The 26,273-nt window shown below is 39.9% G+C and overlaps 2 protein-coding genes across 5 annotated transcripts in view; both read left to right on the plus strand.

The window, feature by feature from the left end:
- Positions 1–702: 702 nt before the first annotated feature.
- LOC121955223 (WD repeat-containing protein 26) lies at positions 703–22,400 on the plus strand. Its single transcript, XM_042503074.2, has 14 exons — positions 703–1,457; positions 4,118–4,217; positions 6,326–6,382; positions 9,692–9,828; positions 12,302–12,399; positions 12,626–12,782; positions 13,558–13,696; positions 14,321–14,461; positions 14,839–14,958; positions 16,240–16,385; positions 16,512–16,590; positions 16,726–16,855; positions 17,999–18,193; positions 18,643–22,400. Exons 1-14 carry the CDS (start codon positions 1,153–1,155, stop codon positions 18,666–18,668), a joined length of 1,830 nt encoding a protein of 609 aa, XP_042359008.1. The 5' UTR covers positions 703–1,152; the 3' UTR covers positions 18,669–22,400.
- Positions 22,401–24,929: 2,529 nt separating this feature from the next.
- The window catches only part of fez2b (fasciculation and elongation protein zeta 2b), a 62,127-nt gene continuing 60,783 nt past the window's right edge, over positions 24,930–26,273 (plus strand). For all 4 annotated transcript variants that reach the window (XM_088089569.1, XM_042503137.2, XM_042503135.2 and 1 more), the window contains exon 1: positions 24,930–25,317. In XM_088089569.1, the coding sequence (XP_087945695.1) occupies positions 25,010–25,317 (308 nt within the window). In that variant the 5' untranslated portion in view covers positions 24,930–25,009. The remainder of the gene's footprint in view (positions 25,318–26,273) is intronic.

Consider the following 26,273-nt stretch of genomic DNA (forward strand, 5'->3'; position numbering starts at 1 on the left):
TATTTCCATATTTATTTATTTATTCCTCTCTCTATATATTTTTTTGTTTATTTATACTAAAGTAAGTTTTCTTTCTCCATAAGTGTTTGCTGTCAAAAAAGGACAGTCTTTGTTAGTGTTTCTTTCTATATGAATAATTAGCAGAGTGTAAATAATCACATATAATAACTGAATAATATAACAACATTAATAATGATGATGATGAGAATGGTATTGCTCTTAAATGTTTGTATAATATTTTCTCTATTTTCGTCTTTTACACGTTAAAAAAAAAATCAAATAAAAAATCAAACCAATTATTATCATCGGTAGTAGTAGTAGTAGCTGTAGTATTTGTGGGACTCTTAAAAGTTAATTGTTTACATAATCATGTGTCTAATATATTCTAAAATTTTGGTCAACTATTAACCAAAATAATGAACCTTCTCCCCTAATTTTATTTACGAATATTCTTGAAGATAATTAATTTTGGGCTACGTGATTTATTTAAGTTGTAGTTAGAAATATATCTGCACACCTGTGGAAATTCAACGTGAAGTTAACATAATATGCTAATTTGAAATTCCGGATATATTAAAGTCAAGTCTCTGGGGATGCTGAAATGAAATGAATTTTAATGTGATGCGTTATTGTTGTCAGTTAATTATTATGCTAACTAGGTTCTCATGCGCCACCCATGGATTATAATTCTACCCGGAAGCTTGGTAGTGTAGGAATTTCCGGTTACGTCAGGGCGTCAGGACTCCATTAGAGCTGCAGCTGTTTTGAGAGAAACAACAACAAAAACGGGCCAACTGACAGCGCTCCGACACTGACAGTCCGCTCTGAGCCCCACAACGAGGCCTCAAATCTGGAAGCTGAACCTTCATTTCCCACCCGGAGCTCCGCCGGCTTCTAACCACGGCCGCTCTCGGTGAGGAAACTCTGGCCTCCGCTTCCTCCTCCTCCGACTCGGACACCGGCGGAGCGTCGCCGCCCCCGCGGAAGAAGCACCGAGCCTCGGCGGCGGAGGGAGCAGGAGAGCCCGGGGCTTCAGCAGTTGTGACAGGCCTCACCGGAGTTGTCTTAGGACTTGCTACTCACTCTTCGCACTCTCAAGCCACCTCTGCCATCCACTTTAACCGAAGTGTTGTCAACAACCTCAGCAGCAGTATGCAGGCAAACGGGGCAGGACAGGGACAGGAATCTGCGGAGCTCTCCTGCCTGAACAACGCTCAAAACGGGGAGTCATCCTCGGCCGGTGGAACCCACTCCAACGGGCTTCTCTCCAGCACAGACAACGGGAATAGTGTCGGTACCAGTAACGGCTCTTCAGCCGGGCCCGGTTCGGGGACTTCGGCTGCCTCCACGGCTTCGGGCTCGGAGGTCGGCTCTCTGAAAAAGAAAAAACGACTATCGCAGGCGGAGGAAGATGTCATACGATTAATAGGGCAACATCTCCACGGACTAGGGCTGAAGTAAGTTCATCAAAAGTCGAGGAAAAACACACAAAAGCGTTTAACATTAGCGTTAAACATATGACACGTAATCCACATTTCTGGTGTTTGGTTGGAAACTGCCAAATAGCAGATGGTAAAAGCGCTATTAGTGCGCTTGACAGACACAAACATGGGGGGATGGGGTAGTTAGCCTGTGAGCTCGGCAGTTGGTAGAAAGAAGGGGTCCATCTTGCACAATAACAGTTAGCTTGAGAGCTAACAGCACTAGCCTGCCCTGAGGTGCTATGTCTTGACACTAAACCACCACAAAAACATAAAACATAATCCAACATTTGGCTCATTAACAAATCAATCGTGAGCTCAAGTGTGTTTCATGTGCCAGCAGCGCCATGTTAATGAACGTTATAGATTTCGCACTGAATAAAAGGCATTACATCATCTAACGTTTATACAGAGATCCGTTGACTTGTTATGGTTTAAGCATTATGTCAACCTGATTTAGCTTTTTAATCAAGCGCACAAGCAGGATTATCGAGTTTGCAATGCGCATTTTTTTGCGTTTCAATGCGAAAAAAATGCGGATGGTTGGTGGTTTTTCATTTTCCAGCTTGGCTGCCTCGGGAAAAAAATAATATGGTTTTTGCAAAACGGTGTGGGAGGCACATTAATAGGTCGGCCACACTGTAATAACTAGCATGGTTATGAAAACTGCCCTGGTTATTTTAGTATTCAGAGCGCACCGTTTGCACATCTTGAGCTGTCAAGCTTTTTATGTATCAAATTAATCACCATCTGCACAGCTATACCTCACGATCATGATAACTTTCTCTTAAGATTAACGTCTTTATTTTTCTGTCACTGTGTCAGAGCAATGTGTCAACAGTCCGTCACAAACAGTGAGTGTACATGTATATATTTTAAGACATCAGTCAATACCGTGGGCGACAGTTGCTCCTGTATTGAACAGATTTGGTTCATGGCGACTGAAGAATGTGCTTTCTATCAGCTGTTTTAGATGCAAGCGTTGTGTTTGAATCTAATTATAGCATGGTGGGGTTCTCAAGAAATGTATGTCTAGCCCTGTGCTCCAGAGTGTCTGTGGGAGCCACTGTTGGGAAGCCAGACATCCGCAGATCTCTTGGCATCCAGCTGAGAAAGTGTAGCTGCCATTACAAGGCATTATAAAAGGCAGCCTAACATCGCTGTGTTTACAAAGAGGGTGGGTCAGAGGGGATACATGGCATGTATGAAACAGAGCCCCTACATTTCAGCTCGGGAAATGCAAGAGAAATCAGTGTAGCAGCCAGCCAGCTGGATGAGAGGCTCAACACAGAGCTGCTGCGCCACTCCATTGATACCTGAGAATGATGTCATCGTGCTGAAGGTGTCAGCCACCCCCATCCCCAACCCACTTTTATTATCTCTCTCGCACACACACATCTCAGCAGACTTGTTTGTGGCGGTGGAGGGTGTTTAGCAGAGAGAGGTGGTGTTTGGACAGATGGTTATGATGTCAATTGCAGTGGAAGCTGGGTTTGAGTTAGTGAACCTCCACTAATAATGGTGACACAACTGCTCTGGACTGACTTCCTCCAGACATCGTTGGCCATGAAATACGAAGTTGTCCTCATCCTATTGTCAGCCGATGACGTTATTATTGTCTCCGTGTTAAAATGACTGTTGCAGATCTCCAACTCACCTTATTTGTTATCCTTGTAAACACGGCACAGTCAGAGTGGTGAAATGTCATAGGTGATTAGATAATATAGAAAAGTTTGCTTGCAAATGTTTCTTAATATAATAATGATTCATAAGACAGATAGAAAGATGCTTTAATGATCCATACGGAAATTACTTTATACTGCATTCACAATCAAACGCAATGGCAGGAGACATCTAAACATAGAACGTACTCATCTTCATTTCATATAATGAAGCAATAAAAACTGTACATAATTTACAAAGATAAAAAAACGACAGTGTGCAATGTGGCTTCTCTAATGATAAAAAAAAGTATATCTAAAGTAAAGTAAATCTAAAAAGTACCCATATAAATATATGTACAAACTAGGAGTGACAGATAATCAGCCTGGCTGTTTATTGGGGCAGATATTCAGCATTTTGCCGATTGCCGATGTTATTTTAATGATCGCCGATAAAATTAATTAATTAAGAAGTGCACAGAATGTGTCCGCATGGGAGGAAGTTTTACATTGTAAAACCTCAAGGATTTTTTTAAATTTTCACTTGACTTTTAAAAAATGCTGGGCACTTGCTATGTGTGATGTTGAATGTTTCAGTTTTGATTAAACATTTGCTAAAGGCATGTAAATAAAGTTTTATGTTGGCATTTGTTGTATTACAAATTCTAAAATTGAAATATTTTCATTTTTATTTTAAATGCATATCAGTAATCTGTCTCATTAACTACTAATAATCGTTATTGGTATCTGCCCCTGAAAACGGTCGACCCTTAGCACACACATCTATATAAGTTAACTTTTCATCATCATACTGATGAGCTCAGATGTCCTTTGTCCTGACTAAGCTATTATCTTTGCACTTGATTTATCTTTTAATACATTTTGAAGTCATCATCTTCTTCCATTCTTCCTGTCTTGTTTCTACATGTCAGTCTAACTTCTGCCTCTCCTCTGTCTCTCTCTGTGTCTCTGCAGTCAGACAGTGGACCTGCTGATGCAGGAATCAGGCTGCAGACTGGAACATCCCTCAGCTACCAAGTTCCGCAACCATGTGATGGAGGGGGAGTGGGACAAGGTTGGTCATCATGGGTTACCATGGTTACATAATAGCATGCATTTTGATAGACAGGGAATTGGTGACCTTCCCAGTGATCTGTTTTTCTCATTGCATTGTAATATGAAGCGCTCGGTTGGTCGAGAAACCAGCAGACACGTCTGTGTAGATCATCTCATATAACTTATCGACAAAAGTGGATACGATTCCTATTAGGAGGTGTTGACGTAAGCTTGGGAAAGCGTAAGCAAAGTCTTGAAAGTGTTCTGTGTTTGGGCCAGGGTTGCACTAGCTCAAACAATTATTCATTATACCTAGTACAAGTATGATATACATTCCTGGCAAGTGCTAATGAAACTCTTCTCTTGACATTACAGCTCGTACTGTTAAAGTACAGTTTGAAAGTCTAACCATCAAGCACAGAATTCATGCATTTCATGTGGTGGACTGTATAGTCAAAACAGTATTTCATGTGCTTGTAATCGTTAAGTGTTTTTGGATTGTAGGAACTCTGTCATAGTTCTAAAAAAAACCCCACTAACACGAACTATAATTTTCACTGTTGATTAATTTGTCTGTTTGGTTTATATCAGTTTTTCTAAAAGTCCAAGGAGACGTTCTCAAATGTTTTGTCCATAACACAAAGATATTCAGATCACTGTCATAGCGGAAGAAAGAAACCAGAAAATAATAATTTTAAGGAGCTGAAATTAGAGAATTTCTACTATGTTTTTTCTTATAAAATTACCCAGTTGGCAATTCATTTAATAGTTGACAACTAATTGTTGCAGGTCTAGTCTGTATCACAACAACTAGGAACGCTCGTAGTCCTCAGAACTCTGCCTTTTTTTAGCTCCAATTTTAGAGTAGGTACTCGTCCAACACAGGAGGAACCTTGTGTGACACAAGAGTCAAATTAACCAGCAACTGTAAAACCAGCAACTGTCAATTTTAAAAACCTGTTAGCCGTGTAAACAAAATAAAACATAACACACAAACAACAGCTTGTAACGAAAAAAAAAAAAAGGAAGAAAACAGGGACAAATTGACCAACAGCAAAGTCCAGGCTTTACTGAGTGTGTATGCAACAGGTAAATGCAACATGATTTTGACCAGTCTTAGAAAGATATTTGTATATTCTATAGTTGACTTGCGTCACCTCAGCGTTTCTATTTCTATACAAATGAAAACAGGAAAAAAGCTGTAGTAGGTATGTATGTCTTCCCAGTTATCAGTTCCTCTTCGGGACTTTGTTTGGTCCGAAAATGCTTAATGAGAGCTCAGAAAGGAATCCTGACCTCTGGAGGCTGAGAGGGATGTTTGTTTGTTCAATGGGTCATTAATTCTTAAGAAAGAGTAGATGGTACAATTAAACTGATTTTTGTTATTGGGCCTTCTAAAAAGTTAACAAATAAGACACGTGCCTCATTATTGTACTAAAACCTCAAAATAATGTTTATATTTCTAAGTAACATCTAAAGCACAGTGGAGCTTTATTACAGGTTGTTGTGAAGCCTCCATTAAGCCAGATAATGTTAAATTTGAATAAAATTAGGTTTTATATTAGCACATTTTAAGGACCTTGGATATAATTGGCTTTTAAATCAACAAGCTTAGCTGTATTACCCTGTTCCCACCGCAGAATAACTCATTCCAACATTTTAGAGCTGAGGCTTATAAATGAGAATGTCCTATTAAAAATGGCCTTGTGAATCTTCTGGAATAATGACCCTATGTCTGAACTGCAGGATGGAAAATTAACACCAGCCTCCGGCCAAATGGTGGAAAAATTCTGGATGTGGCGGGTAGATTTGTACTCTCCATAAACCAGTAGTTATCCAGCCGTTGTGTTGATTCCAGAAATCATTTTTTTTCTCCTGGCAAAATGGCACAAGGGACCTGTATGTTTTGAGAGACAAAGGTATTATGTTGACTTTTGTAATTATAACCACAGCACACTAGTTTCATGGTTATAGCCCAAATTTACTCATCTTAATTCATGACCATAAGATTTTTATTACTGCTCACGTGATTAGTTTTTTTTTCCCCGTGCATGCATGGAAACTGCTGAGCTTACCATTTCTCTCTCTGTCTCTCCCCTCCATCACCCTCCCTTTGTTTTGATCCAGGCTGAGAATGATCTCAATGAGCTGAGAGCACTGATGCATTCTCCCAACGCCATTGTGGTAAGCTCCCCTTGAACTGAACTGAATGGCAGCCGGCCGGTTAGAAGGCACAACTGGAGGTTCTAGAACGGTACCGTTAAAATGCAGGGCGGCAGGTTCTTGTTGTGGAACGCTGGAAGCTAAAATGTTCTGGAAGCTACCTTGGAAACATAGCAGCGGCAGGAATAGATAGACACCATATTAGATTTTGGGAATGATGCAGTGATTTATGCTGTTTTTAAGCAAAATGTGGTTTGACCTTGCAAGCATGATTTATTTTCCTTGTCTGTCCTGGACGATTATTTGGGCCGATATTTGGCGTTTTGCCAATTAGCTGTAACAGCGTTTTATTTTAATGATCACTCATAAAATTAATTAATGGGAGGAACTTCTACTTTGTAAAACCTCAGGGAACTATATGAATTTATTCATTTTTATTTAAATGTCACTCGACTTCATAAAAAAAAAAAGTTGATAGGATTTTGCTGTATGTGATGTTGAAAGTTTCAGTTTTGAGTAGACATTTGCTAAAGGCATTTAAACAAAGTTTTGTGTTGGAGTTTTTTTATATTCAAAATTCTAAATATATCGACAGAAAGATTTTCATTTTTACTGTAAATGCATATCGGTTCCGAATATCAGTTATTGGTCTCATAACCTAGTAATAGTCATTATCGTCAGTATCGGCCCTAAAAAACCAACATCAGTCGATCCCTATCCCTTACACTGATTAACTAATAGGGGTGGGGATCATTAGAAGGCCCAATGATACAATATTATCACAATACTGCTATATTTCTCACAATTGTTTAAAAAGACATTTAAAGAAATGATATGAGGTGTGGGTGTAAAAACATATATACTTGAAAGAGTCACACAGGCTTGATTGAACAGGATGAGGAAATCTTTTGTTCCCCCACCTGTTAAGTATTGAATAGCCTCACTGAGTAGCTTCGGTGTAGCTAGATCAAACACTGAATGTAATAGAATAATCTAACAATGAGTTGCACTGCATCCACTTTTCATAATGTCTGGTGTGATTTGTAGCACATAGTATGATTTTGTTGTTTGTTATTCATGTGTAATCATGTGAAACAGTTCAAATCCTGGGATGCAAGACAAATTCAAGATTTTTTTGGAGTTATATCAAATCAAATAAAATTGCTGTGTCCCAATTCCACACTACATAGTCATTTTAACAAGATTTGAGTATGTTCTGCATCCAGACTGAAAAGTGATAAAATTAAGTGCACTCAAATTATTTTAGTATTCTTGCTATATTTTCTCGATTTGTATGTGTGGCATAGGTCTATATTATCTATTAAAAAAGAGTTACTCACAGCTGGAAAAAAATTAAAAACTAACAGTGGAAATAGGGCTCCAGGAAATTCTTTGAATAAAAAGCTAAAAATATATATATATAATTTCAAAACAGTTTGCATGTATGCTACAGTGATATACTGAGAATTTGTATCACAGTACTACTGCAGTGTTATCATGTAAATGAGGCTTAGCTCTAGCTAATTAGCCCCAGCTAGCATGCTAATTAGCAGACAAGATGAGCTTCAAAAATGGTCCCATGTGTCTCAGTCAAAGTGCCTGCTGCTGTGTTTCAGGAGTCTAACTGCCATTACCAGGCGGGTTATTGAGAGAATGGCTGCAGCTGTTGGTTTTCAGATGTATGCACAATGTGGGTAGCCATTTTAGGTGTTGAGTTGTAGCAGGTTAGTGTTGTCATTGTCAACACTGCAGGTGTAGTAGGCAGTTTGCTGGTATCACAGGCCTTGGTGGAGTGTTAGAAAGAGATATCTGTTCCTGCTCTCTTTCTTTGCAGACCTTTGTGGGTGGATGTTTTTTTGAATTTGTGTGTAGTGGATTTAACTGCGCCTGCACCCGTTGTCAGGGCTGCACCTCCTACTGCCTACCTGAGATAAGACAGAGACTATAGATACCACAAATGCTGAAGGAGCTGCACGACATTCAGAGGATGTCTATGATTCAGAGTCTGTAGCAGGATTGTCTGCACACGGCTCTCAACATGGACGTGGTTGAGTCTGTTGCTAGCAGCTAATGGTGCTAATGATGATAACAGCGCTGACAGAGCTAATACTGGTGCTAAAACAACTATTAAAAAAAAAAAGTGATAAACGACAGTCAGTTAAATTTAAGAACCGCTTTTGAACAAACTTTTAACTAAAATGAACAAACTCTTAACAGTTTAACATTTACTTGAATATATAGATAAATATAACACTATTAACAAATTCACAATATGATTAAAACCAAACCCAACAACAACAATTTAACAATAAAAACATTAACAGTACCAGTAAGAGCAAAATACATTTTTCACAATTGTCTCTATAACTCAGCAAGTGACAAGTAAAACAAGGCTTGGCGGGGGTCTAGAGGTGTAACAGCAGTTATTCATGGACAAATAGCCCTAAACCATTGCTTCCCAAATAGTCCAGCCACGGGGCCCACGTTTCTCCTTAGTTATTAAAGGTCCACACAGTATACTTTGCTAAAGATTCAATTTTGTTTCACAAAATGTAAATTTATTGACTTAGACCAAAAAGAATTTAAAAGAATAAAATCTCCTTGCCCAAAATTCACTGTATTTTAGCACTGTGTTGCACTACCTAACCCTAGTTATGACACGTTTCACTTCTGTGAGTTGGGGACGCCTTTATCAGAGGTAACCACTGGCAAGTACTGAGCCAGTGGGAAACACACACTGGGACTCTCATGCACTGACATGCACGAGTGACCAGACCTGCTGCCATGACAAAAAACAGAGAAGCTCGGACGACAACACACGCAGATGAAGCGTGACTTACTCTCTGCTCTGGGCGCCATAGCAAATAGTGTTACTGCTATATTAATGCTCTGAATGTTGCAGACAGCTCCTTTAACGCTGACCATCAGCAGCAGTGACTGGTAAACACTTGCCGGTGGTCTTCAGTATGAAGGAAGCAGTCTATTGACATTACCATACGTCTTGGTTACATCTATAAATATGTTTTGATAATGAGAGCATGCTGCCCTGAAATGTGTTACCACCATGTCAGGCTTTGATGGCACATGACAGCGTAAATTTCACATGGGGATGCACAGCTGTAGCCCACCCCTAGAAACACGAAGCTTTTTATGCCCTTCTGTAGTCATTCAGACCAGGTGGTGTTGGATCAGTGGTTGAAATCGTTTCTTATCAGTGTCAAAGGGAAACCTGTCGCAGTTCTATAATCTGTCATTATTTGCTTCCTTCCTTTTCAGCTTTGATGGATTCTCTTCTCTGTACCTACTGTATTTGTCTCTTCTTCACCGCAGCGTATGAAGTTCCTGCTGCTGCAGCAGAAGTACCTAGAATATCTGGAGGACGGCAAAGTCCTGGAGGCTCTGCAGGTGCTCCGGGGAGAGCTGACGCCACTCAAGTACAACACAGACCGCATCCATGTACTCAGCGGGTACGGTTACAAGTTTAATACTGTGTCTGTCTCATAATAGCCATTACACAAATACACACCTACAATCTTAGATAGCTCTGTAATAGCTAATGATACAGCTCCCACCACTGAGACAACTATAGAGGCTTTTAAATGGGGACTGGTTTGTCATTGGAGTGGAATTTATCTCTCTAGTGATTGGACAGTTTTTACAAGTCAAATCCATCATAAAAACTATAAGATTTAGCATTAAGCATTTTGAATAAGGCTGCATAATTAATTGGAATGATATTGAAATTGCAATATGGCCAAGAGAAATGTCCGAATTGCAGGAGCAACAATTTTTTTCCAAGAAGGTAAAATGTGTCCCTACATACCTTTGCAAATGAAGCCTTGTGGTGCTAACAAAGAAGACCAGGTCTGCAAATCAAATTCTGTATATAAGTGGACATGGTAGTTTGGTGCAGACCCCAGCAAAAATCCCATTATTATCTTTTTTTTAATCTTTTTTAATTTTATTTTTTCTGTGAAAATGAAACACAAAAACCGAAATCCCCATTAAAATCACACTCAAAATCACCTAAAATAATGGCAATTAGATTTTTCTTTGCATATTGTGCAGCCCTGTTTTTAATGTTAAATATTGTTGCTGCTATTGTATCAAGTTACACAATAAATTGTAGGGTATGACGCCTCTTCTTGATAGAGATGTGTATTTATCTTGTACAGTCGGGGAAAACGTGACTATTGACTGTAATCACGAGGCCTTTAGAAACTAGTTTTGACTTCTATTTTGTTTTTGTCTCACACAGCGTTTTCACAGCTTGTCAAAAATCAATGGCTTAGATCAATATTCCTCCATGATATTCAGTTTGTTGATCATTTGTTTCTCCGATATACATATTACACTATAAATTTGTCCCTCTGACCTGCAGTATAAGAGTGTCAGAAGCTGTAGGATCATTTAATCCATGGTGTGCCTGTACCCTCAGCAAAAACATTCCTGTGATCTGTTACTGAATCAATTAGGGTGCATTGATCACCTAACACTGGCGACAAGCCTGTTTGTCTTAACAGACTGTCACTCAATGGACAGAATAATGTATTGATCTGTCACTTGTTTTGGGTCAATCATTCGCCTGTATCTGAGTGTGTCCTCGGCTCTGTCATTGTATTTCTGTCAACTCGTTAGTCAAGCGATACCTAAGTCACCGTTTCCTGTTTTTTGATTCTGCAGCTTACTGTTTTTTCCACATGTGAAGATTTCATTCAGTGTTTCTCTTTTGTATTAAATCTGTACTGGGTGTAGTGTTGGTCAGAAGCGTAGAACTGCAGTAATAGTACAGAAATGTTCACCTTATTGTTACTGATTCCCACTAATATCAGTTTTTTGTTCTGCTGCTCTCCCTGGCATTATGTAATGTTTTTTGTTGTATTTTTATTGTGCTAATATACTGTGCATGTTATTTCCTCTGGATTTGGGGTGGGCGATATAGCCAAAACCCCTCTATCATGGTATATGTAATTTTATATCATATATAATTGTATGTATTAGCATACAGTAATTGTTCTGTGCATTTGGTTAAGAAATGGTTTTAAATAACTAGGGCTACACAGTTAATCGAAATGTTATCGTAATCACAACATCCCCAAGTGCAATATCCAAATCACAAGAGCTGCAATTTTTGATAAAGTTAAAATGTGTCACATCATATGGTTAAGTGAAGAATTGTGGTGCAAAATCACATCATCATTTTTATATATACATATTTTTTACAGTTATAATGCAATGTGAAAATAACAGTTCCTACAGCTCATCTTGAAACTGAAATATCTGTCAAAATAATCACTATTTTTTTCATATCAATTTCTTTCTTTACAACCTTTATACAAACAAAAATCCCCGTTAGTTCAAAACAGAGAACCAAAACAATTAGACTAAAATTCTGTCAAAATGGAAGCTGTAAGGTTTCTGAGAATTTCAGCAGGTTTTGGATTTACTATATTTACTACTTCACACTCCTCCTCTGTGTCTGCCCCGATTACGTTACCTTGCTCTTTTTAATGTGTTACATCGTAGGCAACTGGACTTGCTTGATTTTCTCAAAGATGTGTCACCTCTTCATCGAAGAGGCTTCTTCAGTTCTGAACTCAGACCTGAAGAAGCCTCTTGGGTGAGCACTGAAAAGTCCTCGAGAAACTCAAGCAAGACCGGTTGCCTACGACATAGCACTTGAAATTTACACGAACTACAAGACTGAGAATCTTTACCGACATACTTTCCTTGTGAGGCAGCTCGATTTTACAAGATCACAAATTCATGCAAGAATTCAACCCTGATTTGGTACCCCGAATAGCTCCCATGCTAGAAATGGTGTTGCCAAACCTCTGCTGGTGGACACATCTCTATCCGCACACAGTTAATACTGTCCTATCCCCCGACCTTACCGTGTATGCTGTTTTGCTTGAGCTGTGTGCTCGTGTCTTCCTGCAGGTACCTAATGTGTAGCCATGCTGAGGACCTGAGGGCCAAGGCAGAGTGGGAGGGCAAGGGCACCGCCTCACGCTGCCGACTGCTGGACAAATTACAAAGTGAGGAGACATGTCTACACTAGCGCTGCAACGATTTATTAATTAGTTGTCAACTTTTAACTGGTAACTAATTTATTTAAATAATAACTGGCTTGACCAAACAATGAATACCAATCAAGAAAATAATCATCCTTCTACACACTGACCTTGAGTACTAATATACACACATATTGCATGATTACAACACTGTTACAATGCACATCTCTGTTATTCTCTCTTCTCATAGCGTACCTGCCACCTTCAGTGATGCTGCCCCCCCGGCGGCTGCAGACCCTGCTGCGGCAAGCAGTGGAGCTGCAGAGGGACCGCTGCCTCTATCACAACACCAAGCTGGACAGTAGTCTGGACTCAGTCTCTCTCCTTCTTGATCATGTCTGCAGCAGGTTAGGACAGCTAGCGTGTTCATCAGGCCCCTTAAGACCTCGAGTTGCATTATTCTAACGCAGCATCTGATAATAATGTATCAGCTGGCCTCCTGTTCTGTTGAGGAATAAGCACCAATGGCCTCGCTTTGTGTTTGTTTTCTGTCTTAAGCCTTTGAAACCTGAGCAACTGGTTTGGTTTCCTTTAAAAAAAAAAAACCTCAAAGAAAAGGCAATAAGAAACTGAACAAAACGTGGCTCAAAAATGAGCACGAAATAAGAAAATAGTTACAATAAAATTACCTGAAAGTATGTCAAAAAAGAAAAGTAAAAAGCAAAAACAAACAAGAAAATTACCCCATAAAGGTGAAGAATATATATATATACAAGTTTTTGTTGTGTAACATAAATTTAAAATATATAACTATAATTATTGAAAATATGTTGTTTTTTTATTTGGAGTTTCTGTCCTTTTTTATTTGATTAGATTTTTTGATAATGTTCTTTTAAATCTCCCTCCCTTGTAAAAACAAATCTTCAGGTCATCTTGCAAGATCACAAATCAGATTTCAAAGGGTTAACTCATTCACTCTACTTTATGTCATGCCCCTACCACTTACTATCCTATTGTGACTGCACTACTCTTTTTGATTCAGAAGTTCTTTTTACTTCCTTCCTCTTATCCTGGCCTCATATTATGTAATTGATTTTACTGTGATTGTCACATGTTGAGATATAGAAGATAAAGGCTTCTGCTCATGTACACTATGATTTCAACCTTTGCTGTTTCTCACAGGAAGCAGTTCCCCTGCTACACCCAACAGATTCTGACAGAGCACTGTAACGAGGTGTGGTTCTGCAAATTCTCAAATGACGGCACCAAACTAGCCACCGGCTCCAAAGACACTACAGTCATAATTTGGCAAGTGGACCCGGTGAGTGTGACAGCTGCCCAAATAAACACATGCGACCTCTGTTTTTTTTCTGATTTAGTCCACAGCTAAAATTACTCTACAGGAATGTAGTGGTCAGGCATTTTAAAATATGTATTTTACAGTAATGTACTTTCTTAGAATCTCCCATGATAACCCTTCTGTGCATATTTTATGCCTAAAACCACATGTATCTATTTGCAGCACTTTTATGGGCTGTCTCAGATTATGAGTCATTTTCTACAGAAATACACAAATGATTGTGTATTTCCTTGACTGCCTTTACCCTCATGTGATGCTTTTAGTAAAAGTTCCCCCTTTTTGTTTGTCCAATCGAAGAAATTTTGATTCTTTCTTTTTGCCATATTTATTTTGTAATCTATTCTGTAACTAAGCACTAAGCAAACAACAGCTGAGTAGAAAAGTCTGCTTCTTGTTTACACCAGTATGTGCATGCCCTGTGTATGTGAATGATGATGTGATAGCGTTTTAGGTGAGTTAATATGGACGGATATTATTTCTGAAACCGTGTTTAAATGTGCATGTGTACATAGATAAGTTGTCATATTAGTCTTGGTTGGCCATAATCAAATTGGCCATTATCCTGTTGTCCCCATCTCTGTGAAGGAGAGCCATCAGTTGAAGCTTCTGCGAACCCTGGAGGGTCACGCATATGGCGTCTCCTACTTAGCCTGGAGTCCTGATGACACCTACTTGATCGCCTGTGGACCAGACGACTGCTCCGAGCTGTGGCTCTGGAACGTTCAGGTAAAATTTTTACGTGTTTCAGACCCCACCGTACATAACCCTATACTTGTAACAGACTGTGTTACGCCGGCCCTGTTTTTCATGTGAACATGAGTGAAAAATTGCAGTAAAGCATGGATCAGTGATGTCAAGGACTTGAGCTGTCTAATTCAAATTCAGTGAACAAGTTAGAAAAGAAAAACAAGCCTTTAGCCTCCCATAGATCCTCCGAAGGCTGTGTGTACTCAATGACCTCTCCCATCTCCTCCCCTCCCCTTACTCTTTATGCACCCCTCCCCCACTTTTCCTTAATGTTTCTTCTTGCTGTCTCTCTCCCTCCCCCCTGTTTTTCTCTCCTCTGTTTTTCCACTGTCTCTGCCAATCCCTGTGATGAGCAGACGGGGGAGCTGCGGACCAAAATGTCCCAGTCCCATGAAGACAGTCTGACCAGTGTGGCGTGGAACCCCGACGGCAAGCGCTTCGTCACAGGAGGACAGAGGGGGCAGTTTTATCAGTGTGTAAGTGCATGTATAATATTCCAGTAATAGTTTTGTTTTAATGGGATGTGTTTAAATGCTTCCAAAATTTATCACCCATTTTCCTCTCAAGAACTATGAATCATCTTTATATTCAATTCATGCTCATGCCTGGTGTGTTCTGAGGGCAGGTGAGAGGACAAAGAAAAAGGGAAAGACACTGTATGTGAGTCATGGCTGTTAAACATCTGCTCTGACCTTAAGGATGCTGCTTCCACATAATTGGATCTTTCTGTGTATTGATTTTCCAGCTATGAACCTGATGAACCCATAAGGGCGACTTTTTAAATCACATTTTGTTGAGAAGATGGCTCTTGCCTGTGTCGCTGTGTGTTGTGCATGACAAGGTCTCTGAGAAGGTGATGTCTGTAAATGTTAGTAAGCTTAAAATGAAAACATGAACTTATTTCACATCTTAAAAACTGTCAAACTGCAGAAATGGCGCACAAAAAAGTACAGTAAAAATGCCAAAATTAGCAGCCATTCCATGGTTGTTGTGTGACAAACATGTAACATGTTGAGAGGAAGGAAAGCAGTTTGACCTTCCATATTCCTCAAATTTTACTTTTTTTTTTAAACACTCTGAGACCCACCATAGACCCACTGTTGTCTTTTTAGGGGGTAGAGAGGATCTTTAAGGGGAGACAGCAGGTCATTATTATATACCGCATTGAAATGATATATGCCATCCATCTGACAGTAGGAAACTCGAAGATTAATTTGAGATGTATCTCAGCACTGTCAAGATTTTCTATTCATGATTATACAATAAACATTGCGTTTTGTTTAGGTGCCTTCTCAACTTTGAAGTTTAGAATGTATAAAAACGTTCAATGCTTTTTCCATTTAGTTTCTCTCTGTCCTCTTTAAGGCAATTTCAGGTTATTTTTTCATCACCTTTTACTGATTTTTGGAAGTTTACGAGACATTTCTTGCCAAGTTGCTGAGTTCATTTTTTCCCTGTTTTTTGAAAGAAATCAAACCAACTTGTTCACTTCAAAGGTTTAAATACTTGTGAAAGGTGTCTTAACCCAGCACAAGAAAACTGATGCCGATCCATCCGTCTAAAGACAGTGATGTTGGACATAATTGCCAGCATTTCAGCTGTCTCAGAAGATATCATGTGATTGTTTTGCCATGTTGCTGAACGGAAAGAGTATCTAACAGGTTCTCTTGTTAAATGAGGTCTTCACACTGGACTTTGTCCATGTTTTTATTTCCCTGTTAAGAATGAGAGATGAGGGTTCTGCTGTGTGTTGTCAGGACCTGGACGGTAACTTGTTGGACTCCTGGGAGGGTGTGAGGGTGCAGTGCCTGTGGTGCCTGGGCGATGGCAGAGCAGTGCTGGCCTCAGACACACACCAACGTATCCGGGGGTACAACTTCGAGGACCTTACGGACAGAAACATGTATGTGCCAGATCCAGTGTGCCCTGTAATGTAGTGATCACTGTCCCGCTACACAGGTGTTTTATATATTTTTATTAAAGAATAAGTTGCCTGACTGCCTGTGTCTTGTTAACATGTCCCTTACAGAGTTCAGGAGGACCACCCTATCATGTCTTTTACTGTTTCAAAGAACGGAAGATTAGCTTTGTTAAATGTAGCAACTCAGGTAAGCTTCTTGACCAGCTCCACCATCATCAATATAAGCTTACTCGCCTCTAAACCAAACTGCCACTTTGTCTCTGTAAACACTATGCAGGGTATTTTAAGCAGGTAAAGGTTTTTATTCTGCATCCTTTTGTAGGGAGTGCACCTGTGGGACCTTCAGGACCGGGTGCTGGTGAGGAAATACCAAGGTGTGACCCAGGGCTTCTACACCATCCACTCCTGCTTCGGAGGACACAACGAAGACTTTATTGCCAGTGGCAGCGAAGGTAGAGTGAGAGTGCTACAGAGTAAAACATTGATGGGCATAACACTGTCGTACATAGACTTCAGCTGCTGAAATATTTTCATTTCATTCTGTAGACTTAGTGGCAGTAATGTTGCTGTGTTTGGTTTGTGTTTAGTAAAAAACAGAGGTTCCTGCACTACAAGTCATCTCTCAGTGTGGTGTGATATATTGCAGGGTACTTAATGTGGGCAAGGCAGCTTTATTTGTAAAGCACATTTCATACAACAGGGCAACTCAAAGTGCTTTACATAGCACTAAAATATAAAACATAATAAAGGCTACAGATTTACAATAAAAGAGTAGATAAATAGGATATAAAAAGTGAAATGAAGAACTAAATGATAAGTGCCAACAAGAGAGGCAAAGATGAAAAGATTATTTAAAATGATTCAAAATCAAGTTTAAGAATAAGTTTGCAGTCATTAGCAAATGGAGTAGACAGTGTACAAAAAAATGTTTTTAGTTTTGACTCAAAAAGTCTTCAGAGTCTAAAGTTGTCTAACATTGTCTGGGAGGTTATTCCAGGTTTGTGCTGCAGGATAAATAAACACTGCTTCTCCATGTTTTGGTCTCACTTTTGGGTTGGTCAGTAGGCCAGCCCCAGATATCCTTAGGGTCGCAGAAGTTTTTTATGTCACAAGCATGTCAGAGATATATTTGGGCGCTTAGCCATTGTGATTCATAGACACACAACTGGATTTTGAAATCAATTCTGAGCGGCAGGAAGCCAGTGTAAAGATTTTAGCACTGGAGTAATGTGGTCGTATTTCCTATTTTTTCTCAGTGGCATTCTATATAGGTTGAAGTTATCAAACAGCTTGTCTTGAAAGGCCTACAAAAATACCATCTCAGTAATATAATCGACATGAAATAAAGGCGTGTGTGAGCCTTTTAAGGCCTTGCTTTGACAATATTCCAGACTAGAAAATTTTGGGGGTAGTAGACAGATAAAGTTACTAATATCTTCATTACTGCTTGTTGCATAGGTTCACTGCAGTATTGAACAGTTTTTTTATTTGGCACATTTTTGCTCGTATTTAACAATTATCCCTGTTCTCAGATTTCCGCTCATTTACGAGACATCTTAACTTCCACCTGTTTGTTTGTCATCTCTCCTCTACAGACCACAAAGTGTACATCTGGCACCGGCGTGGTGAACTTCCCATAGCTGAGCTAACAGGCCACACGCGCACCGTTAACTGTGTGAGCTGGAACCCGGCCATCCCAGGACTCATGGCCTCCGCCTCAGATGACGGCACAGTGCGTGTCTGGGGTCCTGCACCCTTCCTCGACTCGCAAGAGGCGGACGGACTCAACGGTAACGGTCAAATCTGTTTTTACCATATCGAGAGATAGATAGATATAAATATAAAATATTTGTGCACTGTTTAGCTGTAATATGAGAAAGTTTACCCCAGGTGGGCGGTGCTCCGTTTGATGTGACCGTTTTCAACATGGCGGCTGTGTCACATAAACTTGACAGTGCAGTAACAGAATCCATTTTTGATCAGTGTTCCTAGTTTGAGAGATTGACCACCAAAACGTTTAGAAGACATACCACTCCATACACATTATTGATCTCAAATGATGCACTCTTTTGGTATCTGTATCACTTTAAGGGTAACGTCATTGAAACCGGTATTGTAGGTTTTAGAAACGATAACCAGCCCTCGTTTTGGAAGAGCTTTTTGGTAAAATGTCACTGTTGTGTTGAATGTTCTTGAATTATATCTCTTGATTAACCTGATGTCTTTTGTTTCTCCTCAGAAAACTGCAGTAACATGGACAGTTGATGGTCACTCACGGAGCAGATGACATCTGTCTTTAACAACAATCCAAGAACCCCACAATAAAACAAAAATCGAAACGGGCGAATCAGATCTCAACACCAACCTAAAGCAAGACGAGAATAACAACAACAAACCACCAAGACGAAAAGAGAAAACAAAAGCGGGGAATAATTTGTCTCCTGACTGGCCTAGACAAAACGGCGGAGGTGATGACGGACACTCTGAAAATTCAGGTCCTCATCCAAAACCTGATCCCAGACCCAGAGGAAGACCAGTCAGTGCCCTGCGGGATACCATCCACTGGGGAGCTGTAATGGCCGCTCTCCTCCTTCAACTGACCTGTCTTCCCCCCATCTCGCTGCATGGCCACCAGCCATGCCAGGTCCTCGCAGAGTTTCCCAGGAAACCCGCCTCCACCTTGAGCTTGGAGCACATCAAGTCCCCAGTGATGCCTCCAGACAAACACGGCAGACCAGCCGTCTATCATTGGACTACATCTGTCTGGCTGTTTGTCTCTCACATTACCTGTATGATGTCTCCATGGACATGGGTGGGGTGTTGTTGGGGGAGGATGGTGCATAGGGGGGGATATAGCAACTCTTCTGTATGTGTGTTTTCCTCCTCTTCCCCGCTCTCTTGCTATATTCTTCGATCTGTTGGACAAAAGCTGAAAATCCACCGATAAAAACACTGACCGACCAGCTGACAAAGAACACACACAAAAAAAGGCTATGCTAAATGTTGGAATTTTTTTATGATAGTCATAGCGTAATTCTCATTTAAGAGGTGAATCTTAGCTCAAGTAGTGCCCGTGGAAAGCTTTAGCGTGAAGATTCCACTTTGTGTTTCTCGACATTTAGGAAACTTTTTATTCCTTAATTTAACTTCTAACAAGGACAGTCGCTGTAACGTTTCCAGCTGACAGCCACCCCCCTCTCTCCCCCCAACCCTCCCTCTGTCGAGCTAGCAACCGCACAAACTCCATTACATCTGCCTAAGAGGAGACGGACAGGTCACATATCAACGGTGAGGGGGGGTCACACGTTGGTGGTGAGGTGGGGTTTCCACTGTCAGGACACACGACCTTCCTCAAAAGACGTGAAAAAGTGCAACTCAGATTGCACGCCGCTGACTGCTGTCCCTCCTCTGTGCGTGCGTGCGCATGTGTGTGTGTGTCTGTGTGAGTGTGTGTGTGTGTGTGTTTGTGTGTGAGTGAGTGAGAGCGATTATACATGCACACATAAGTGTGAGAGTTGACATTTGTGGGTGCAGGTTTAATTGGCGCGTGTTTTTTTGTATGTGTGTTCAATTCACACCAGCAGAAGATTCACACCCCCCTCCTCTTCCCCTACGCTCCCTAATCCCATAGTAAAATTGTAAAGAGGATTTTAAACCAATTCTAAGTTATCCAAAGCCCCATAGGGACCTCTATCTGTGGAACAAAGAATACTTGAGAGCCATTTTGTAAAAGTAAAACTTTTCTTTAATCCGGGGCTTTAATTTTTACATTTCGGATTTTTTTTGTTTTCTCCTTAACCACGTGGCATTCAAACGGCACTGAGTTATTTGCAATGAATCATCTCTGTGGGGAAAATTTAAAAAGTGAGTGAGGCATGTTTTCAAAAAGCTGTAAAACTGTTGTGTTATTAGCAAAGGGTCATTTCATAAGAGAAGGTAATGATTGTAATTATTGGAATGAGTAGCTGGTGCGTCCCATAGACTGTTTATAAGGATGGACGAAAATGAAGTCAAAATTTAGGGAATCTTACTTTGCTTTTCCCAGGATAGCGAAGGAAGGGCCAGAGTCTGCTCAGTAGCGATCTCAGTGTCAAGTTCTCGCTCATACACCCGTCCCACCAATCCCAAACAACACCATTGTGAATGTGATCACACAACTTGGCATGCACAGCTGTTAATCATAATTAGGCTTGGGTGGTATGTAATATTTCACACTTTCATAGCTTCCTGAAATTTCACGTGGGTGTACGGTATATGGTCTGCAGTGCTAACGGCGTGTGCGGTACTAACTTTCAATTTCAGACTAATAAATACACAATAGAAACCCTACAAAATGTTAAGAAATAAAACAGTACACTTTTTGAATTCAGCTTTATCTCAGTCATGGAAAACGCCTTGTTAACTCATCATAAAACACACTTCATTCAAACTAAGCAGAAGTTAAATAAAACTCACCCACAATGGTCTTGGTTACTCTTGCTAGTAATCTATTTAGTAAGTCCACTGTTCCAACAATCATCAGCTCCAGTTTGGTCAAAACAAATCCTTAATTCCTTAAGTTTTTATTAAGAAACATGCAGCTATTCCCCACGGTCTCTCTCTGTTTACAGTCCTGTAACTTACCTCTCCATCACTAGGTGCCAATGTGTTTTTCAGCTCAGCTCAGCTGCCTGTGCCACCAGATATGAGCTATGGTGGGGCCTGCTGTGCACTACATACAATGAGTTTAAAATATAGAGGCTGTTAATTTATGACGGTATTAAAAAGCATAGCTTCCAGATTTCTAAATACCCTGGTATACAGTTATACCGTGATACCACCCAAGCCTAATAATGATGTCAAACATGATTTTTATAGCATTAAGTAAGTAATTTAAACCAAACGTATCACAAAAACAGGCACTTGAACATACAGCATCGTGATAAGACCTTCCTAAAAAGAAAGACCGAAACCATCTATGCGAAAAATTTATTTGATAGTTATTTCGAGTTCTTAGTTTGGTCCATGTGCCATCTGCTAAGCAAATTTGCAAATCCTAGGATAGAAAAGGAATTACCCGCTATTCTTCCTAAGATTTGGTCGTACTGGTTTCCTTTATAGGATCAATTTAGGCAAGAGGAGTGGAACTGGTTAGGGTTAGGGTATGAATGTCAGAGTAAGCCAATCAGAGGCAGAGTAAGGCAGAGTAAGGCAAGTCATTCCTTCGCTATCCTAGGAAAAAATCCTATATTGCAGCCAGCCACCAGGGGGCGATTAAGATATTTTGAGGAAGTCAACACCTTGTCCATCTATTTTATACAGTCTGTGGTGCAGCCCTAGAGAAAAGAGGCACCAGTAACCAGAAGCACTCTCCGAGCTCAAAGCGTTGGGAAGTGCCGTCGCAAACCTAAAACACACAAAAACTGCCTTCCTGTTGCACACAAACCTTCAGTATGTATCCCCCCCCCCAACCCCCCCTCCCCAACTCTGCACTTCCTCGAGTGGTCTTTTTTGCTCTCTCGCACCTACTGCAACGGCATAAATCCATAAGCTCCTTATGGTCGCCACACTGATGGCTTAAAAGGTTGCATTGACAAAACTGAAGATTGCTAAATGAATTGAACCCTCACTACGCCTCTATGCACCCAAAAGCAGTGACTGATCATCTTGTAGACGTTATAAAAACAGAACCTCGCGCATATAAGGCACAGCAGCCTCATCTTGAGGGTACCACTCTTGGAGCTCAGAGACAATTCAGCATTAACACCCCCCTCCCCTTTGCTCTCCAGCCACGTTATTCAGTGGTCAGTGCACCATTCAAAGCTTTCTTCCTCCCTTTTTCAGGGTATGTAATGACTATTTGCTACAGACTGATATACAGTAAAAACATGTTTAAAATCAGTGCTTTTCTGTCTGTTTTTATTGAACTTTTTTGTTACTTAAATTTTTTGTTCACATTATATCATTTTTTTGGTTGACCTCTATCCCTGTATGATCATATTAAAATATAACCAGACATTTGGAGTCCTCATTTCTTTTTTGTTTTTAAAAGTCTTTATAACCCTGTTATCTTTCTTTTATATACGTTTGTTTTTTGCATTTTTATCTACCACTACTATTACAAACAAATATGCACAGTAACACCCATGCCAATTGGAGTGGGAAGAGTTTTTAGGATGTTACCTACAATCAAATCAGGTTTGAACTTCTCCACCCCTCGCCTTTAAAGAGTTTCCTTCATGTGAAAATCTACTTTATCGCATGTCTGTGTAATTGACCGTAATTGGTGTGCCATCGTTGATTGATCCGACCCTTATTACCGAAGCCAAATCGCTCGAGGCACACTTGGTGTTTTTCTGTAGGTGTGTGTCATGGTCTGATATTCACACTTTGAGAACCTTTATCCGCTCCCGAACTGCAGAACGGACTCCTCTTTCACATCCTACATTGTTTCAGAAGACTGAAGGCAAATCGCACACACAAGTTTTTCAGTAAAGAACCCATCATTCACCTGCTGGTGATAAATGCTATGTCTGTATGCAACCTGGTGTCTATTCTTCTTTTGTCTGAGTTTACCAAGGGAGTTGTTTCTGATTTAACTATGTCTTATTTCTCTCTCACAAGTGGTGGTGGTGGTGGTGGTGGGAAGGGGCTGGGTGGGGAATACTAAGGGCTTACTGTAGCATCTCTAAGTTCCTTGGGCTGTGGCGGGAAAAGGGGTGATGTGTGGCTTTGCGTTCAATGTGTTATTTACAAAAGTGATTGTACTGTTTTGTATTGTTGTGTAGGAAAAGTGTTATGTATGCATATTTTCAATAAAGCATTCAGGGTTTTGAAAAAAACAAAACAAAAAAGGCCCGTGGAAGTTTGATGGGGCGAGAAATTGTGAAGGCCCCAATAGAGCAAAGTTTCCAGAAAAACCCCTTAAACACAGAGAGGGGGATCCAGGTCGGCCCCGAGTCACTGCTTTTGACAAAGCATGTGTAAAAGGGTCTCTAGTTTAAAAACACTGGGTTGAATTTCTGTCTACTTTGTATTCAGTCGTTAATTTCTAAATGTCTTCTTTCTGGAGCCGGAACATCTGAGAGGCTATCTTCGATGCCATTAGGAATAATAACAACAATTGCCAATAAAGTGACGTTATTTTGAGTAAGTCTTGTTGTCTGAGGTACATTTCTAGACAAAACTTTACATTTACTTTAGGAAATGGGTGCACAAGGCATGGGTGCTGATATAATGTGGAGATATCACTGGGGAACCAAAAGTGTGATATATTCAAAATATAAATGTGAAGTTATGAAGTAAATCTGGAATGAAACAGTGTTAAGTGTGAAATATTCCAATGCATTTTCCTCAACTTGGCTGCTGCTTTGTAGATGTAATTGAAATATTTTGTGTCTATAAATTTGTTTTATGATGCATTAATACAATGTATACCACCGTGGAGCTCCATCAGTCTGCAACATCAGACTCATTACTCCACCTGGTGGTACATTTTCAAGTAAAAACAACATCCACCACCCGATGGTGCAGTAGAACAAAACATGGTGGGGAAAGAATCATGTCAGTATTGTGTAACTCTTTTGAAAAGGAGATTTCATATCTCAGTAAGCTTTACCTGGTTAAATAAAGGTTAAATAAAACGTCTAAGGAATAGCAGAAAACCTTGGGGGTGATCATGGGACCCCATGAGTACAGATACATTAGCCTACTTGATGAATTGTCTTAATGGAATAACTCTTCATGAGTTTTATATCTGTGAATCTGATGGCTCATTGTAAAGTGAGCTGTTTCCTCAGTTAACAATCCTTTGCAAGTCTTTTTCAGCAGGTAATTGTTTGAACTGTTCACTGGAAGAGAGTGTTCATGAAACTTACCAAACAGAACCGTGAGGTTTATCATAAAATCAGTGGTATGTTGTAACTAGGTGCATTTTTTCAAGTACTGTACTTAAGTGCAAATTTGAGGTACTTAGTTTTTTGTTTTCGTGTCAATATTTTTACCCAGCTACACGTCAGAGAGAAATTTTGTACTTTTTATTTCACTACATTTAATGGAACACTTTCATTACTTTAAAAATAAAGATTTTTGAGAAGAGTATAAACAATATGCTGTTTTATTATAAATTAAATTGCCAAAGAGTTTATACAAGTAATTAACTGAATTGTCAAAAAGTTTATACAAGAAAAGCTGCAAGAATTAGTTAATTAATCTAAAATCTGACAGAAATGAATTGAAAACTGTTTTTTTTTCTTTTTTTTTTTTAATCATTTTGAGTTTTTTGGGTTGTTTTTTCCTACTTTTTTTTTTTTTTTTTTTAAACCATAATTTTAGATTTTTTTTTGTAATTTAAAGTGTTTATTAAAAAAAGTGTAAGTACCTGTTATGGTAGATAAAGGATCTGAATACTTCGTCCACCACAGCAGAAAATTAAAAACACTACAGCTGATGAGGGTTTGTTTTGCTCCATCTGAGGGGGAGGAGCGTGCAGAGCGACGTCACCCTCTCCCTCCCTCCCTCCCCCTGTCTCTCTCTCCGCCTCACCGTCTCGTCTAGTGTCTCAAAGCCGAGAACAGAGCACCATCGAGGGCATCTCACTGGCTGTCAAACGAGCTCCCACGGCAGTCATGGCGGCGCCGTTAGCCCACTTCGATGAGGACTGGCAGGATTTTAACGAATTCAAACCGTCCTCGGCGTCGGCCGACCAGCTGGACCAGCTCAACTCCAACGTGAGCGATCCGTCGTCGGGCCTAGACGATTTCTCAGACCTGGACAACAGTTTCTCCGGGGAGATCTGCAGCTTCAAATCGATGGAGGACCTCGTCCACGACTTCGACGAGAAGCTCACAGTGTGTTTCCGAAACTACAACACCACGACGGAAAACATAGCCCCCATTAAACCCATCACAGAGGACAACTACTTGAAAGACGACGAGTGAGTGTGGCTTTTGTTTGGTGTTTTATTTACGCTTAACTTTTAATCTCTTATCTCGTTAGCCGCGTTAGCTTCATCGTGCTAACCTGCCGTTAACAGTGAGGGACTCTTAGCTGCTAGCTGCAATCAGTGTCGTCCAAAGTTTAGCTAGCTAGCAAGTGGATAAGTGCAAAACTAGAGCACATTTTGTGATTTATTACGAAAAATGTGCTCCACCTGTTTATTATTTGGCTAACAGTTGACATTCACAACTGCAGAAGCAGCAATACATTGCATTATTAAAAATGACACGTACATATTTTTACTGTTTCTTCCTTGACAGGATGAATCGAGTTTGTATTTGTGAGCTGAGGAGAGGGGAGGATCATGCCACGTTACCAATACTTGATTTCATGCTATTTTTTAAATATTAGTTGTTAAACTACTGAGTAAAACGTGTATATTGAGAGTAAGAGATTAGCTGTTGCTCTTTGCACACTTGCTGTTTACCCTGTGTTTAAATCACCTTTATTATGTGAGACAAAATATTTTTGACTTTTAGGAGCTTTGCTGTTTTCTCTCAGGGACTGTTCTTTATTTATCAGTATTTTATTCAGTATTTTTGGGATCAATACTGACACAAATTGCGATAGTTATATTGGCCGATACGACATATATAAACAATTATGGAATAAAACTATCCCTAAAAGGTTATAATGCAATTGTGCCAAAGACATGACATGGAGGTAGGATGTTTTAGAGTTTAACTATCAACTTTAATGTCAAAATGACATCAGTGCACTGAAACAGTAAACTTAACTGGGGGTATTTAATCATTATAAATTACTCTAAGTATCCTTTTTTTGCATTATGTTCTGTTTATAATTTTTTTTTATATTGAAAAGCAGGTTCTGGTATATGTGTGATGGGGCAGTGTCTACAAAGTCGGCTGACTGATATATCAGTTTGGCTTTATT

The sequence above is a fragment of the Plectropomus leopardus genome, chromosome 16 (assembly GCF_026936395.1).
Source record: "Plectropomus leopardus strain MGB_pleo_1.0 chromosome 16, ASM2693639v1, whole genome shotgun sequence".
In the NCBI taxonomy this organism is placed as follows: domain Eukaryota; kingdom Metazoa; phylum Chordata; class Actinopteri; order Perciformes; family Serranidae; genus Plectropomus; species Plectropomus leopardus.

What these genes read in the sequence shown, in the direction of transcription:
- LOC121955223 (XM_042503074.2), top strand. Translation starts at nt 1,153, where the DNA reads ATGCAGGCAAACGGGGCAGGACAGGGACAGGAATCTGCGGAGCTCTCC. An exon ending in CTCCACGGACTAGGGCTGAA is followed by an intron (nt 1,458 to 4,117) that starts GTAAGTTCATCA and finishes GTGTCTCTGCAG; the next exon opens with TCAGACAGTGGACCTGCTGA. An exon ending in TGTTAAATGTAGCAACTCAG is followed by an intron (nt 16,591 to 16,725) that starts GTAAGCTTCTTG and finishes ATCCTTTTGTAG; the next exon opens with GGAGTGCACCTGTGGGACCT.